The sequence below is a fragment of the Typopeltis vanoorti genome, chromosome 11 (genome assembly GCF_054136105.1).
Source record: "Typopeltis vanoorti isolate ZY-2024b chromosome 11, IOZ_Tvanoo_1.0, whole genome shotgun sequence".
NCBI classification, from domain to species: domain Eukaryota; kingdom Metazoa; phylum Arthropoda; class Arachnida; order Uropygi; family Thelyphonidae; genus Typopeltis; species Typopeltis vanoorti.
The window spans coordinates 16,351,360-16,365,689 of record NC_143559.1 but is presented as its reverse complement, the minus strand read 5'-3'; the positions used below and the strand labels follow the sequence as shown (position 1 = coordinate 16,365,689).

General features: G+C 37.0%; 1 protein-coding gene across 1 annotated transcript in view; it reads left to right on the top strand.

Annotated features, from left to right (window-relative positions):
* LOC150101329 (protein TSLIG3A-like) overlaps window positions 1-14,330 on the top strand; it is a 143,562-nt gene that overhangs the window by 56,337 nt on the left and 72,895 nt on the right. The window contains exon 4 of the mRNA XM_090400022.1: window positions 1,567-1,644. Coding sequence (XP_090256148.1) covers window positions 1,567-1,644 — 78 coding nt within the window. The remainder of the gene's footprint in view (window positions 1-1,566; window positions 1,645-14,330) is intronic.

Sequence of the window (14,330 nt, the reverse complement as noted above, 5' to 3'; positions counted from 1 at the left end):
CAAAGTTTGCATGTGAGGTCACTTCACGACCAGACTACTTGTATATAGAGGCTGATGATTTCACATCATCAGACTCTGTATGAAAGAGTTAAACCAGTAATCAGTAATAGAAAAAAATTAAAAAAATATAAACACAAATGGATGGAACACGTTGAAAGAATGAAAACAGAAAGATTACCAAAATAAGCCTTAAATTACAAACCATTAGGAAAAAGAAAACTAAGACGTCTTCTTAAGAGATTCAGTGATGACTTCTAAGGCAGGAACAGGCCACTCTAGGCATGATAATGATGATTTCACATCATTTGGCTTAATATTCCATAATACAAACATTCATATATAATGCCATGCATTATGGGAAGAGCCACTATCTGGAGTTTTGACCTTTATTGAGGTCTCATCAATGGGAGGCAGACCCAGAAGTGATCCAAGGTTGAAGTATGTGCATTGCATTATGGAATACTAAGGCAATCAATGTGAAGTCATCAGCCTCTATATACAAATAGTTCAGTCGTGAAGTGACTTCACGTGCAAACTTTGTTTGCTTAAACTTGGATAAAGGATGAAAGTAAGAAGAAACTAAGAATATAATTTCTTGGCATCTTTAATTTTAGACTGAATGGTATTTTTTCACAATGCTCCAGTTCTCGCACTGCTCTAGTGCGAGAACTGGAGCATTGGTGAGAAATGGTGCACTCTTGCCCACTTTACCTTAGCCTAGGCTAAGATTTCATTTTCTCAATTAGTTTTTATAGCGTTGTAACATTGCTTAAAATGAGTAATGTCACATCCAAAATAAAGCAGCTAACAGTGCAAGTTTTTTGGGTATTGGCTAGTTCTTGTTTTTCTTTTCAGGAAAACTGTCTGAAAATCAAATTGAATTTTTTTAAGCAGTCAGATAACATTGATTCATTATGCTATTTCCCATTATCCTAACCAAAATGCTATGTGTATGTTCACATCAGAGTGGGCTTGTAAAAACTTGATAATTTACAAAAACTTTACAAAAAAACTTACTATACATGCATAGTACCAGATGATTAAAGAATTAATAAACAATAATTAAAGTTTTAAGACCATCCCACTCAGTGGAGTAACTGAACCCAAGATTGTGGATTGACAAAATTTGGGCTTATGTTTTTCATTTTGAGTGATCAAGCAAAGTAAAATTGGGACATCATATAATAAATCACAATGCATCCAGCCATTCGCTAGTACCTTTGCACTTTAATATTGGGCTTGTACCCCAGACTGGCCATCACTACAACTATAGCAGCATGTTGCTAGCTTAGCATTAATATTGATCGTTCACAGTGATTGACTAGTTTGGAATTCAGGCCAAATACTAAGTTTCTAACAAATGACTTGGATACCATTTAATTTACTGTGCTAGTATCAGAAAATCAAAGTTTCTCTATAAAATAATCATTTATTTTATTGAAGTATTTAGAAGGCTGTTCCTCTCAATACTCCAGTCATTTTTATATTTACACACTAGAAGACTACTCTCAATTGTATCTTTACTAAATAAGTGCCAAGATTAATATTTTCTTAATTTGCTTCTAGACTGTCCTCATCAATTTTTAATGGAAGGCCCAGTTAGCCAGAGACTTTTAAAAAAGGAAAGCCGTCTTATATTATTAGGTATGCATACTGCTTTTTTTTTCTATTGTTTTCTGATGTTTTTAATTATTCTTCAATATTCCAATTAATCAGTAATGTTTTTACAGGGACATTCCAAAACTAATTCCTGTGTGCACATGCACTTTACAGTGGAGTGGAGTGGTCTCAAAACATGACTAGTCTTTTGTTCCTTTATCTCTGCCACAGTTTAGTATACAGTTGTGCACAATCTAATTTGCATTTTTTGTATTATTGCATACATAATGAACAAATCTCTACAAATTTTTTCAATCATGTAAAAGCAGCTTACAGAAATCTAATGCTTTTTTACTCATAAACTTATGGCTTAGATAGCATCATCAGATGGACTGTCATCATTATGATCCTGAAATGAAAATTTCAGTCTATGAATCAATCACCTTATCTCACTGAGAGAGAGAGAGAGAGGAGAAAAAAAAAAGAAGAATATTCAAACTCTACCTTTTGTCAGAAAGTGCATGCTGACTCATGGAAAAGCTAAGGATAGCATTCACCAGAACTATATGGGATTAGAAATAACAGTAAATTTCAAAGCTGTGTGCCAAGGAACAGCCATTAATTTTGTAATATGATAATGTGAGGTCACAAGCACACTAACAATAATAGTTATCAAAGAGATTAGATTTGAAGTTATGGAATTCATACAGCTTGGATTAGTCTCCTTAGATTTCTGATTATTTCCATGTTGAAAATGGTGAGCAGGTCACAGCAAAGGTTAGGAAATGGTTTGAAACAATATGAAGTTTTACTCTGATTGGGTTTGAAATACTAGTTGTGCAGTGGAGTAAATGTATTGAAAGGGAAGGAGATTATGTTGAGAAATAGTGTATAAAAATAAATTAGACTGAATTCAAACCTTCATTTGTTTATTTCACATCTCTTTTGGGTGAGGAGCAATCAAAATGGAGACAAGGCCTTGATATAACTGGGGAAGTGCCTAATAGTCTCTCTCTCTCTCTCGTTGCTGACAGACAACAATCATTTGATTGTTGTCTATCAGCTGTATCTAGAGAATGAATGCTATTTTTTTTCACACTGCTCCAGTAAGCAGAATAGAACTCAAACCAGGTAATGAAAATCATCTCTCTCACCTAAAGTGGCAGAAGTTTGTGTTACATCAGTGTTACAGGTTAAGACACATGTATTTACTTTTAATTTCTTTTCACAATTTCTCTTTGGTGCCGGTATTTAAGGAGCCTAAAAACTGGCACATAGTTGCCAGGTTGAAATTCTTCCATTCTGTCTTAATGAAAACATTGAACATTGCACAGATGATAGAATTCAAAACAAATATGCTGCATTGGAGAGAGAGGGAAAAAAAAAAAAAAGGGATGCAACATCTTTTTGAAAATTACAGGAAATCTGTTATAAAACTGTCATTTAAAAAAAAAAAATTTTTTATATACGTTGCTTCTTTTTATATTGCTGCTTTTGATTATATGGCTTTACTTAATAGTAGGAACACTAAACATGTTCAGAAATGATTGCTTTCTGCTTTTATAATAAGTATGGAAATGTATCAAATATAAAATGATGGTACAACATGACAAAATTTCATGCCGGCTGAGGCGTCGCCTGGTTAAACAAGGCCCGTGTTGTTTTCGCCAGGGAACAAGGGCGAACAGCGAAAAGTCAGCTACTGGAACAAATCTGAAATCAAACCCCAACTCAACATCACCACAGGTAAAGATCGGTACTATCAACATAAGAAGCCTGAATGGCAAAGAAATTTAGCTAGCTGAGGAATTAGATAAGTACCAGATCGACATAATAGGGGTGACTGAAACAAAAAAGACAAAAACTGTTTGATCTTTCTGAGCAATAAATACAAAATGTTATACTCAGGCAATGACAATCAAGGAAAAGAAGGAGTAGCCATAGTATTCAACACAAAATACGAGGCTAATCTTCTTGAATGGCAGCCAGTCTCAAGTAGAGTAATGTGGGCAAATATGAGAATGGGGAACTGGACAATGAGACTTATTTGTGCCTATGGTCCCACAGAAGATTCTACGAAGGTAGAAGTGGAGGAATTTTTTGAGGCTTTAGAAAAAGCAACTGACACAATGAAAAAGGAAAAGTTGGTCCTTGTTGGAGATCTAAATAGCGGAGTAGGAAATGATTGTGAGACATACAAAAATATTTTGGGAAACTTTGGAGAAAAGAGCAAAGCTAATAATAATGGCAAATATCTGTTGGATTTCTGCTCAGGACATGGACTGGTTATTACTAACACTATGTTCCAACATAAAAATATGCACAAATTCACATGGAGAGAAGAGGCTAGGAATAAGAAAAGTCTCATTGACTATGTTATTGTTGATAGTGATGTTTTCTCCCTGGTGCAGGACACCAGAGTGTACAGAGGATTTGAAATTGGAAGTGATCACTATTTAGTCTTGAGCAGGATAAAATTGAATTTCAATATGAAAAGAATGATATGTCAGAAAATTTTAAAGCGAATAAAATTTGAGCAGCTCTCAGATGTGAACTGTAGACTAAAATACACAAAGATTATTGAAGAAAAAATGAAAGAGTTTGAGAACAGGAATCAAACCTTGGAGATTCAGTGGCAAACTCTGAAGAAAACTGATTGATTCTGCCAGAGAGGCATGCGGTAAGGTTATCTGCAAGGATAAAAAAATCAGAACTCCCTGGTGGACACAGGAAGTTAAAGAGGCAGTGAAGGAAAAGAAGAAAGCATATCAAAAGTTCCTGGCAAATAAGTCAGCTTGTGCTCTTAGAGAATACAGAGACAAATGCAAGAATGCTAAACAGTGTGTAAAACTAGCTAAACAAAAGTCATGGGAGGACTTTGGCAAGAATATAGAAAATAAATATCAAGAAAGTGGTTAGGTATTCTGGAGGTTGTTGAAGAAGCTTAGATATGGAGGAAAGAGTGCTGTAAAAGGAGTTAGAGATGATATACGTGACATGAAAACCGGAGAAAAAGATATCCTTAAAGTATGGAGTAATTACTTTGAAAAACTGCTAAATGAAACAAGCAGTGATGACAGCACAGTGGTAAAAAACACTGACCAGGCATGCAGTCAGTAATACATATCCATACTTGAAGTAGAAAAAGCCATCAAAGGCTTGAAATGTGGAAAGGCAGCAGGGGTAGATGATATTCGACCAGAAATGCTGAAGTATGGTGGTATAAGAGTCTTACAGTGGCTGCACTGCATAGTTCAGAAAGCCTGGACAGAGGGACGAATTCCCGATGATTGGAGTAGAGCTTTATAGTACCCATATATAAAAAGGGAAATAAAACTGAATGTGAGAATTATAGAGGTATTTCCCTACTGAGTGTTCCTGTTAAGATTTATGCAAGTATACTTGAGAAACAGTTGAGAAGAATTGTGGAAGACAAGCTTGATGAAGAACAAGCTGGATTCAGGCCAAATAGAGGCTGTCAGGATCAGATCTTCACTTTATGACAAATAGTCGAGAAAGCATGGGAATATAACAGAGATCTGTATTTAAGTTTTGTCGATTTGGAAAAGGCATATGACAAGGTGCCAAGAGAGAAGCTATTCAATATGCTACAGTTATATGGTGTCGATGGGGCATTATATCAAGCAATACTTAGTCTTTATTTGAGTTGTGAGTCAGCAGTTAGAATTGAAGGAAGTACAGGAAGATGGTTTAATGTTAAATCTGGTGTGAGACAAGGATGTACATTATCCACTCTGTTATTCATTATCTATATGGATCACATTATGAAGGAATGTGGTATTAAACCTGATATCAAAATTGGAGATGTTAATGTCAGCTCTTTGCTTTATGCAGATGATGTTATACTTCTAAATAAATCCGCTACAAGTCTGCAAGATTCTCTGACTAAATTGAATAGCTGTTGTAATAGATATGGTATGAAGGTCAGCAATAAAAAGACAAAGACAATGAAAATAGGCAGAATCATTGAAAATGTCAACTGTGTTGTGAATGGAGAACCTTTGGAACATTTCAGCTACTTAGGCACGATTTTTACTGAAGATGGTAAATTAAATATAGAAATAGACAACAGAATCAGCAAAGCTGGTATGGTGGGAAGTCAATTGAATAAATTCATATGGAATAAGAAAGAAATTAGTTGGAACACTAAAATAGCTGTATACAAGACAGCATTCAAACCAGTTTTAACTTATGGATCTGAGAGTTGGGTCAGAAGTAAAACACTTGACCAAAGACTAGAGACTGCAGGTATGAGAGTCCCGAGAAAGATTATAGGCATGAACACATGGCATCAATGGCAATATCATATTAAAATTGAGGATATTAGGAAAGAACTTGACATTGTCAACATCCAGGAATGCGTTAGCAGAGCTAATCTCAGGTGGTATGGTCACCTAAACAGAATGGGCAAAGAAATATTAGCAAAACAAGTGTTCTCTGCCAGGTTGGCAGCAAAACGACCCAGAGGAAGACCAAGATGTAGGTGGATTGATACGGTGCAAAGTGCCTTATACGATAGAAATATAAGATCTGATAATGTTGGAGTCTTGATAAGTAACAGACTGATTTGGAGGAAAATTGTAGATAGGAAGTTAGTAATGATGTAATTTTTTTCATGTAGTACTGTCATATCCTGTACACCCCTTCAGGGTACATGGCAGGAATTTGATGATGATGATGTATCAAATATATTTGTCGGAAAGTCATTTATGTATATTAATAGATTTTTCTGGTTGTGAGGATAGAAAATCAAACTGAAACAGTTTAGAGGACCAGTTTACAAATAATCTGTCCTTTTTTTTTATATTTATGTAATGACACATTTTGTAACAAGCAGCTTTGGTTGAATATGTGACTTTTGTTACAAACATTTAAACTAATACGAGAGTGGTCTGAAAAGTTCTCGGCCTTGACCATAAATTGCAACACTATCGCCACGTTTTTTTTTTTTTTTTTTTTTTTCTTCTCAGTTGGGACATCTGTCATAAGCATCCATGTGAAATTACAAGTCATTCTATCAAATAGTTTGTTTTATACAGCTGTCTGAAGCAAAAGTGTTGTCTGTATTCCTTGAAATGGATAAAATTGAATATCTTGCGGTTATAAAATTCTTTCTAAAAGAAGGTTTAATGTCAAAAGTGATTCATTTGAAGTTCATAAAAGTTTATGGGCACTCTTCTCCTTCGTTTTTGACAATTAAGAAATGGGCTGCCGAGTTTAAACGTGGCCGCTACTGGTCTTGATGATGATCCACGTGAAGGATGTCCAAAAAGTGTAACAACACCAGAAATCATTGATCAAGCGCATGATATGGTATTGGATGACTGACTAGTCAAAGTGCGTGAAATTGTCAAGACTATATGCATTTCAAAAGAACATAGGATATATTTTGCATGAAGAATCGCAAATTAAAAAGCTTTGGTGCCGTGCTTGCTCACAGCAGATCAAAAATGCACTCACATGAAAATATCTGAACAGTGCTTGGAGCATTTATCAGGAATAAAACTGATTTGTGTCGATTTATTACCATGGATGAGACTAGGATTCACCATTACTCACCAGAATCCAAAAACAGTCAAAACAGTGGACAGCAGCCGGTTGTTCAGTACCAAAGAAGACAAAGTTGGTTCCATCAGCAGGAAAGATCATGGCATCAGTGTTTTGGGATGCTAAAGGCATTTTGTTCATTAATTATCTTGAAAAGGGTAAATTTTTCTGTAAATGGCAAATATTATTCTGATCTATTAACCAGACTAGATGAAAAAATTCATGAGAAAAGATCCGGTTTGCAGAAGAAAAAAATCATCTTTCATCTGGACAGTGCACCTGCCCATAAAGGTGTTTTGGCAATGAGAAAATTAACCACCTTACCATCCGTTATGGATCAAATACTCATTCTCATACGCTTGGTATCCATCATATATTTCAATGTAATATCAATAGTATTACAATTTTAATATGCATTTACCTGCTGTGGGACCTGTTCATAAAAGTTTGCCAACAGGAAAATATACCAAAGGAGTGGAGGGAAAGTACTCTTGTCCCCATCTACAAGGGTAAAGGGGATGCACTAGACTAAGAATTACAGAGGAATAAAATTTGATGTCCCACACAATGAAAATCCTAGGAAGGGTTCTTGATGGAAGACTAAAGAAGGAAGTGGAGATTACAAAGGAGCAATTTGGCTTCATGCCTGGTCGATCGACGATAGATGCTATCATTGGGCTATGGCAGATGATGGAAAAGTTTCAAGAGAAACAACAGGAGCTACATATGGTGTTTATTGATCTGGAGAAAGCGTACGATAGAGTGCCAAGGCAAGAAGTCTAGAGGTGTCTGAGGGAGAAGGTACCAAAGAAATATGTCAGGTTGGTGCAGGAGATGTACAGAAATGTGAAGATAACTTCACAAAAGAGTTTGGACCTGCCTGGGAATGACAAAAAGTTTTCAAGTGACAGTTGGCTTGCATCATGGGTCAGAATTAAGTCTATTCCTGTTTAATATTGTGATGGAGGTGAGAGAAGCCACACCTTTCACAATGTTGTATGTGGATGACATCGTGTTCTGTGCAGAATCAAGGGAAGAAGTGGCAGCTTAATTGGAAAAGTGGAGGAAAGTACTGGAACAGAGGTACGAGACTAAGCAGAAGTAAAACAGAGTATATGTATTGCAAAATGAATGGGAGACAGATCTGGAGCTGGAAGGAAATGTAATCAGGAAGGTTAGGGCTTTAGATACTTAGGCTCAACAGCGAAAGAGGATGGAGAGGCTGAAAAGGAAGTGGGATGGAAGAACTGGAAAGAGATGGCTGGAGTGCTATGCAATAAGAGACTGCCAATCAGTCTAAAAGGCAAAATCTACAGGACAGTAGTGAGACCAGCTATGATGTATGCTATGGAAACTGTGGTCCTGAGGAAATAACATCAGCAGGATGGAGGTTGCAAAGATGAGAATGCTAAGGTGGATGTGCAGTGTGACCAGAAAGGATCGTCTGAATAATTACTATGTAAGGGGAACAATGAAAGTTACGAACTTAGTAAAGATACAGGAGGCAAGGTTGAGATGGTTTGGTCATGTGGTGAGGAGGGAGGATGAGTATGTTGGAAGAAAGGTCATGTAGATGGATGTGCTGAGGAGGAGGAAGCACTAGTGGCCAAAGAAGAGATTGAGGGAGCTGTTGTAGGAGGACTTGAGGATGAAGAATTTGGAAGTGGTTACAGCCCAAGACAGGAGAATGTGGAGGAGACTCACTGAGAACAATGACCCTACTTAAGTGGGAAAGCTGCAAAAGAAGATCATCACAAGACCCCATGGAATCAGAGATTCATCGAGGAGATCCTTGTCATAAACACAGCTCATCATACCGCACCTTAAACGCACTCAAATTCTCTGCAGATATCACACGCTCAGGCAAGGTATTTCAATCATTCACAACTCTGCATTCAAAAAAACCTGCTTCTCACTCCCCTGATGACATCCTCCTTATACAGCTTTCAGGGATGACCTCGTTCTCTCCTGATCTCCCACCATTTTCTGTAAAACCTCTCCAACATTAATTCTATAACAACCCCTTACTAGCTTGTAGGTCTCTATCATCTCACCCTCTTCCTCTTATCCACTAGACTGTAAATTGCATCTTCTCAACCGTTCCTCATATTCGACATTCCAAAGATCTGAAACTACCGTAGTCAGTCACCTCTGGACCCTTTTCAACATCTTTTCTTCCTTTTGAAAACCAGTGACCAAATCTGTGCACAATAGTCCATATGTGGTTTAATCAGCTTTATACAATGGGACATGAATCTCCTTACTTCTGTGAGTCGTTGTCCCGACAATTTTGGCATTGTGTCCCCTAAATTTGAGATCCTTATTCACTATCACCCCAAGATCTCTTATTTCCTCCGCTTCTAACAATATATCCCCATCAAACGTAAATTCTACATCCCATCTTTGTTTCCCAAATTTTGAAACCTTACATTTTGCAACATTGAACTTGCATCCCGTTCCCGTGCCCATTCACTCAATCTATTCAAATCTTCTTGTAAGGCCACAATATCTTCTCTACTCTTCATAGTTCGTCCCAACTTTGTATCATCTGCAAACAACTGAATATCCCCATCCAAATCTTTGCCAATATCATTAACATAGGAGGAGGACTTGAGGATGAACAGGTTAAACAGCAATGGCCCTAAAACAGATCCCTGAGGCACACCACTAGTGATTCCCTCTTCCGAGATATTGCTTCCCCATACACAACTTGCTGATGCTTATCAGATAACTAGTTTCTGATTCAATGCACTAATCTGATATCCGACCCCCATCTGTTCTAGTTTGACTATCAAATTATCATGCGGTAATCTATCAAAAGCCTTTGCAAAATCTAAGCATACTACTGTGTATCTATCTCTTCTCTGCAAGGAAGCTGTCACCTTCTTGTAATAAGTAAGTAGATTATTAAAACATGATCTCTCTTTAGCAAATCCATGCTGTCCATCAAAGATTAATACCATTGTTGTCAACCCAATTCTGGATCCTATTTCTCACTAAACACCTAGTTCTTGAACAGTTTAACCCCAACACTTGACACATAGATAGGCCTATAATTTGATGCTTGAGTTCTATCACCTCCCTTATGAAGTGGCACTCCTTTGGAACTTGACTCAGTGCAAGACTCATATTAAAAAAATATGTCAAGGAAGATGTCAACTCTCTGACACATTCCTTCAAAATACGTGATGATATATTATCAAGTACCACAGCCTTATTAACATCAAGTTTGCTCAATTCCCCATACACTTCTTGCTCACTTACAGTCAGTCTCTCCTCCCCATCAACTGCTCTCAAACTCTCCATGATGTCACATTCACAAGAATGAAAGACCTTTATGAACTGCTCATTAAGTATCTCCACTATATCTTCCACGGCTGTTGTCCTTATACCATTTTCTCCAATCAATGTCATCCTTCCATAATCATCCTTTTTTTTTTTTTTGCTAGCTACATATGAAAAGAACTCCCTAGGATTATTTTTGGCTTCATTAACTAACTGCTGCTTATACTTCACTTTTGCTACCCTTACCAACCAAGTCACTTGCCTAGTCTGGTCTTTCTGATCCTCATGGAATTGGTTATTATCACTTCTCTTATACTGCTTCCATAATGCATTTTTCTTCTGTATCGCATGCTTAACCTCTTCATTCATCCATTTCACACCTACTTTATTTAACCTTCTGATCCTTGGAATACCTTTAGACATTGCTGCTACTGTTTCTTGAATATCCCCCTAAGCTGCGTTGATCTTTTTTCCAGCTAGCTCCTCATTGCATGCTACACCTGCAAGCTGTCTCCTGAGCTATTCATAATCACCAGCCTTGTAGTTTCACATACACCCTTTTCTCACAGAGGTCCTCACACTGCTGGCAACCATCCAGGTAATCACTTCATGGTCACTGGAGGGGGATTTGACACCTCATTTATAATTACATCCTCTGATGAGATGATCAAATCGAAGTCCTCAATCCCCATGTCTCCTCTGTTACATACTATCTGAGGCAGTTGTCCCTCGAAAACTGAAGAAACACATTTTCTTTATTTCCAGTTGCTATCTCACCATCCCAGTCTGTATTGCCATAATTAAAATTGCCCATAATGATTACTCTTTTATTTGCTTGGCTAATTTGATTATACATTTCATAGTCACTACTATCCACATTACTAGGTCTATAACAACATCTAAGTATTTTATTCCATTCACCTCTATCTCACACTGTACTGCCTCAAAATTATTTCCCCTCTTGCATCTCTACTTTCTTTTCCTATCATCAATAGCACTCCCCCTCCCTTTTTATCCTTTCTATCCTCACGAAACACATCATACTCTTCCATCTCTATTCCTGTCAGGATGCCATCCTCATCTAACCATCATGTCTCACTTATTCCAACAATTTTTTGGGTGAACAGACTCAATTAATGCAACCATTTAATTTTCCTTGTTTCTTACACTTCTAGCATTTGTATACAAACCCAGCAGCTTATTCCTGGATCTATAGCTAGTTCCCCTGATACCACTTATTTGATGTAACTTCTCCATGCTTAGCTCGAGCCATTTCTTTTTCTCCTTATTCATCTTAGAGCCCTCTTCAAGTCCAACTGTTTTCTCTTGATCCCAGGTTATCCCCCTTCCCTTTTTCTCTACACATGCATTCACATCCTCTTGTAACATCTGTCTTTCTCATGCTGTGTTCCTTTGTCCACCCTGAACCTCCCCGTTTCCCTGTCTGTCTTGCATACTTGTTCTCTCATTCTTTTTACTCATGCTGCTCACTTCTTCATTCATAACCACCTCTTCAATCTCTCATGTCTTACTCTCCCATTCTTCTGCATTGCTTCCCACTTGATCAGATTTCTTCTCTGTACTCTTCTCTACCTTCCAGCAGCAGCAGTCTCTCCAAGCAACTCACACCAAAACCACTCAAATGCAGTCCATTGCTCCTATACAGTTCACTTTGTTCTTCAAACTCATTTCACACATTAACAAATTGCTCTCTGCCTCATCTCACCATTGTCATACCTAGGTAACATGCTTTTTTCTTTTCCTATGTCAGTAGTAAACTTATAATGTAAATGTAGTGAAGTAATAAAGCTGCCTTTACTGCTCTCCAAATTCAGATGGGCATGCTAATTTTTATTATTATTATTTTTTATCTCTGAAAGCTGATATCATATAACCTAATATGCAAATGGGGAAATTATCTTCCTTCATTGGAGACTTTAATGTTCATAGCTGACTGACCCCCCCCCCACACACACACAACTTCACAGATTAAGCGAAGGAAAGACATTATTTGTTATCACTCATGATTTAACACAAGTTCCTTATCCTCCAGCCAGAATACAAAATAAGGCTCACCACTTTCTCTGAACACTGGACCATTTCTTAACCAGTTCTCCATCCAGATATACATTATGCATGTCTTTTGGCAACTCTGGCCATGATGTTATCCATGTTTCATTTTCTACACATCAGTGTTCTTCCAGTCATTTTCAACTTCATATTCTGTGACACTATGCCAGTTTGAATGACCCCTAAGACTTTTCTTTTTCATGGTCTGATAACTGTTTTGTCCTTCTGATCCAAACACTAATTCCAATTAAATAACTAAAATAATCCTTACTGGAATGAGTGGCCTTATTTCCCATTCCATTGCAAAACCACTGACTTTTATCCAAGTCCTAGTTCTCTAATATGTGCAAAAGCAGTCCAAAATAAAAATACAACATATATTCAATGGCTGAAGTCAAAAACTTCAACTTCTCACTCAGCCTATGCTAAGCCCGAAACAAATTTAAGAAATTCATCAGCAAATTCAAAACGGACTTTGAAAGCACTAAATCCAAAAACACCTGTATATTATACTTGTCAAGACATGTTATTTTCTTGCATTAATCTTATACTATGTGTAAACATAAGTGTGAGGTAACTTCATGACTAGTCTTCTTGTATGTAGAGAATGTTACCTTTATATCAATTGTCTTAGTATACCATAATGCACAAACACTATAGGAAAGGTCACTCCTCAAACCAATTTCGACCAGTGTCGAAATCTCATTAGTGGGAGCCAGATTCAATAATATACCAAGGTTAAGCAATGCAAATGGATACAATTTCTTGTCAAGTATAAATATATGTTGTTACCAAGAAGAAAAGCTTTCCACAATGTTCTCTCATCCAAAATATATAATATTAAGGTGATACACCTTTTTTTCTACTTGTGTATGGAAAATATTATATTTTCGCATTATGGATACTAAGGCAGTTGAAGGGCGACAACCTCTATATACAAGTATACTAGTCATGAAGTCTCCTCACACTTATGCTTACTCGTGGGTATAGGATTAACATAAGAATACAATTTCTTGTCAAATGTAATATGCAAGTGTTTTTGTATTTAATGCTTCCAAAATTTTGTTTTGGATTTGCTCATGACTTGGACATTTGTTTCAGGCTTAGTGTAGGCCGAGTGAGAAGCTGAAGTTCTTTAGCTGAAGAAGCTGAAGTTCTCTCGCATTCCAGTAAGGATTATTTTATTTATTTGGTTGAAGTAAATGTTTGGATCAGGAGAATGGAAACAGTAATCAGGCCATGGAAAAGAGAAGTTGTCCTAGAGATATCATGGTAACATCACTCAAAGATAAGATGGACTGCTTGGCATCAGCATTTTCCTCCAACTCTTTACAGACAGTAAGGCAGATCACTTCCAACAGTACCAAGTTACAGCATGTCTCTTGATCTTTCATTTGGATGGGCATTGGAAAAATAATCAATAGTCTTGATATTAATGCAGATGGAGATAAAAGTCTGCCATCAAACTATTTTCCCATTGTCCTCACCTTAATTCTCTTGAAAGTAATGGAAATGGTCATTAAAAAACCATCTTCTTCACTATCTGGAGATCCATTCCTCCATTCTTGTTCTACAACAGACCTCCTCATTAAGCTTACCCACCTCTGAATACAGGTCATGGAATAATTTGAAGAAACTCACATAATTGACTTTAATATTTCCAAGACATTTGATTGCTGGCATCAATGCCTTCTTACCACGCTAAATTCTTATAGTATCTTATGAGTGGATTGCCAGATTTCTCTCAGGTTAATCATCGCATGGGATAACCTAGGATTCTATGCTCTCATACACACTGTTTGTCCTGT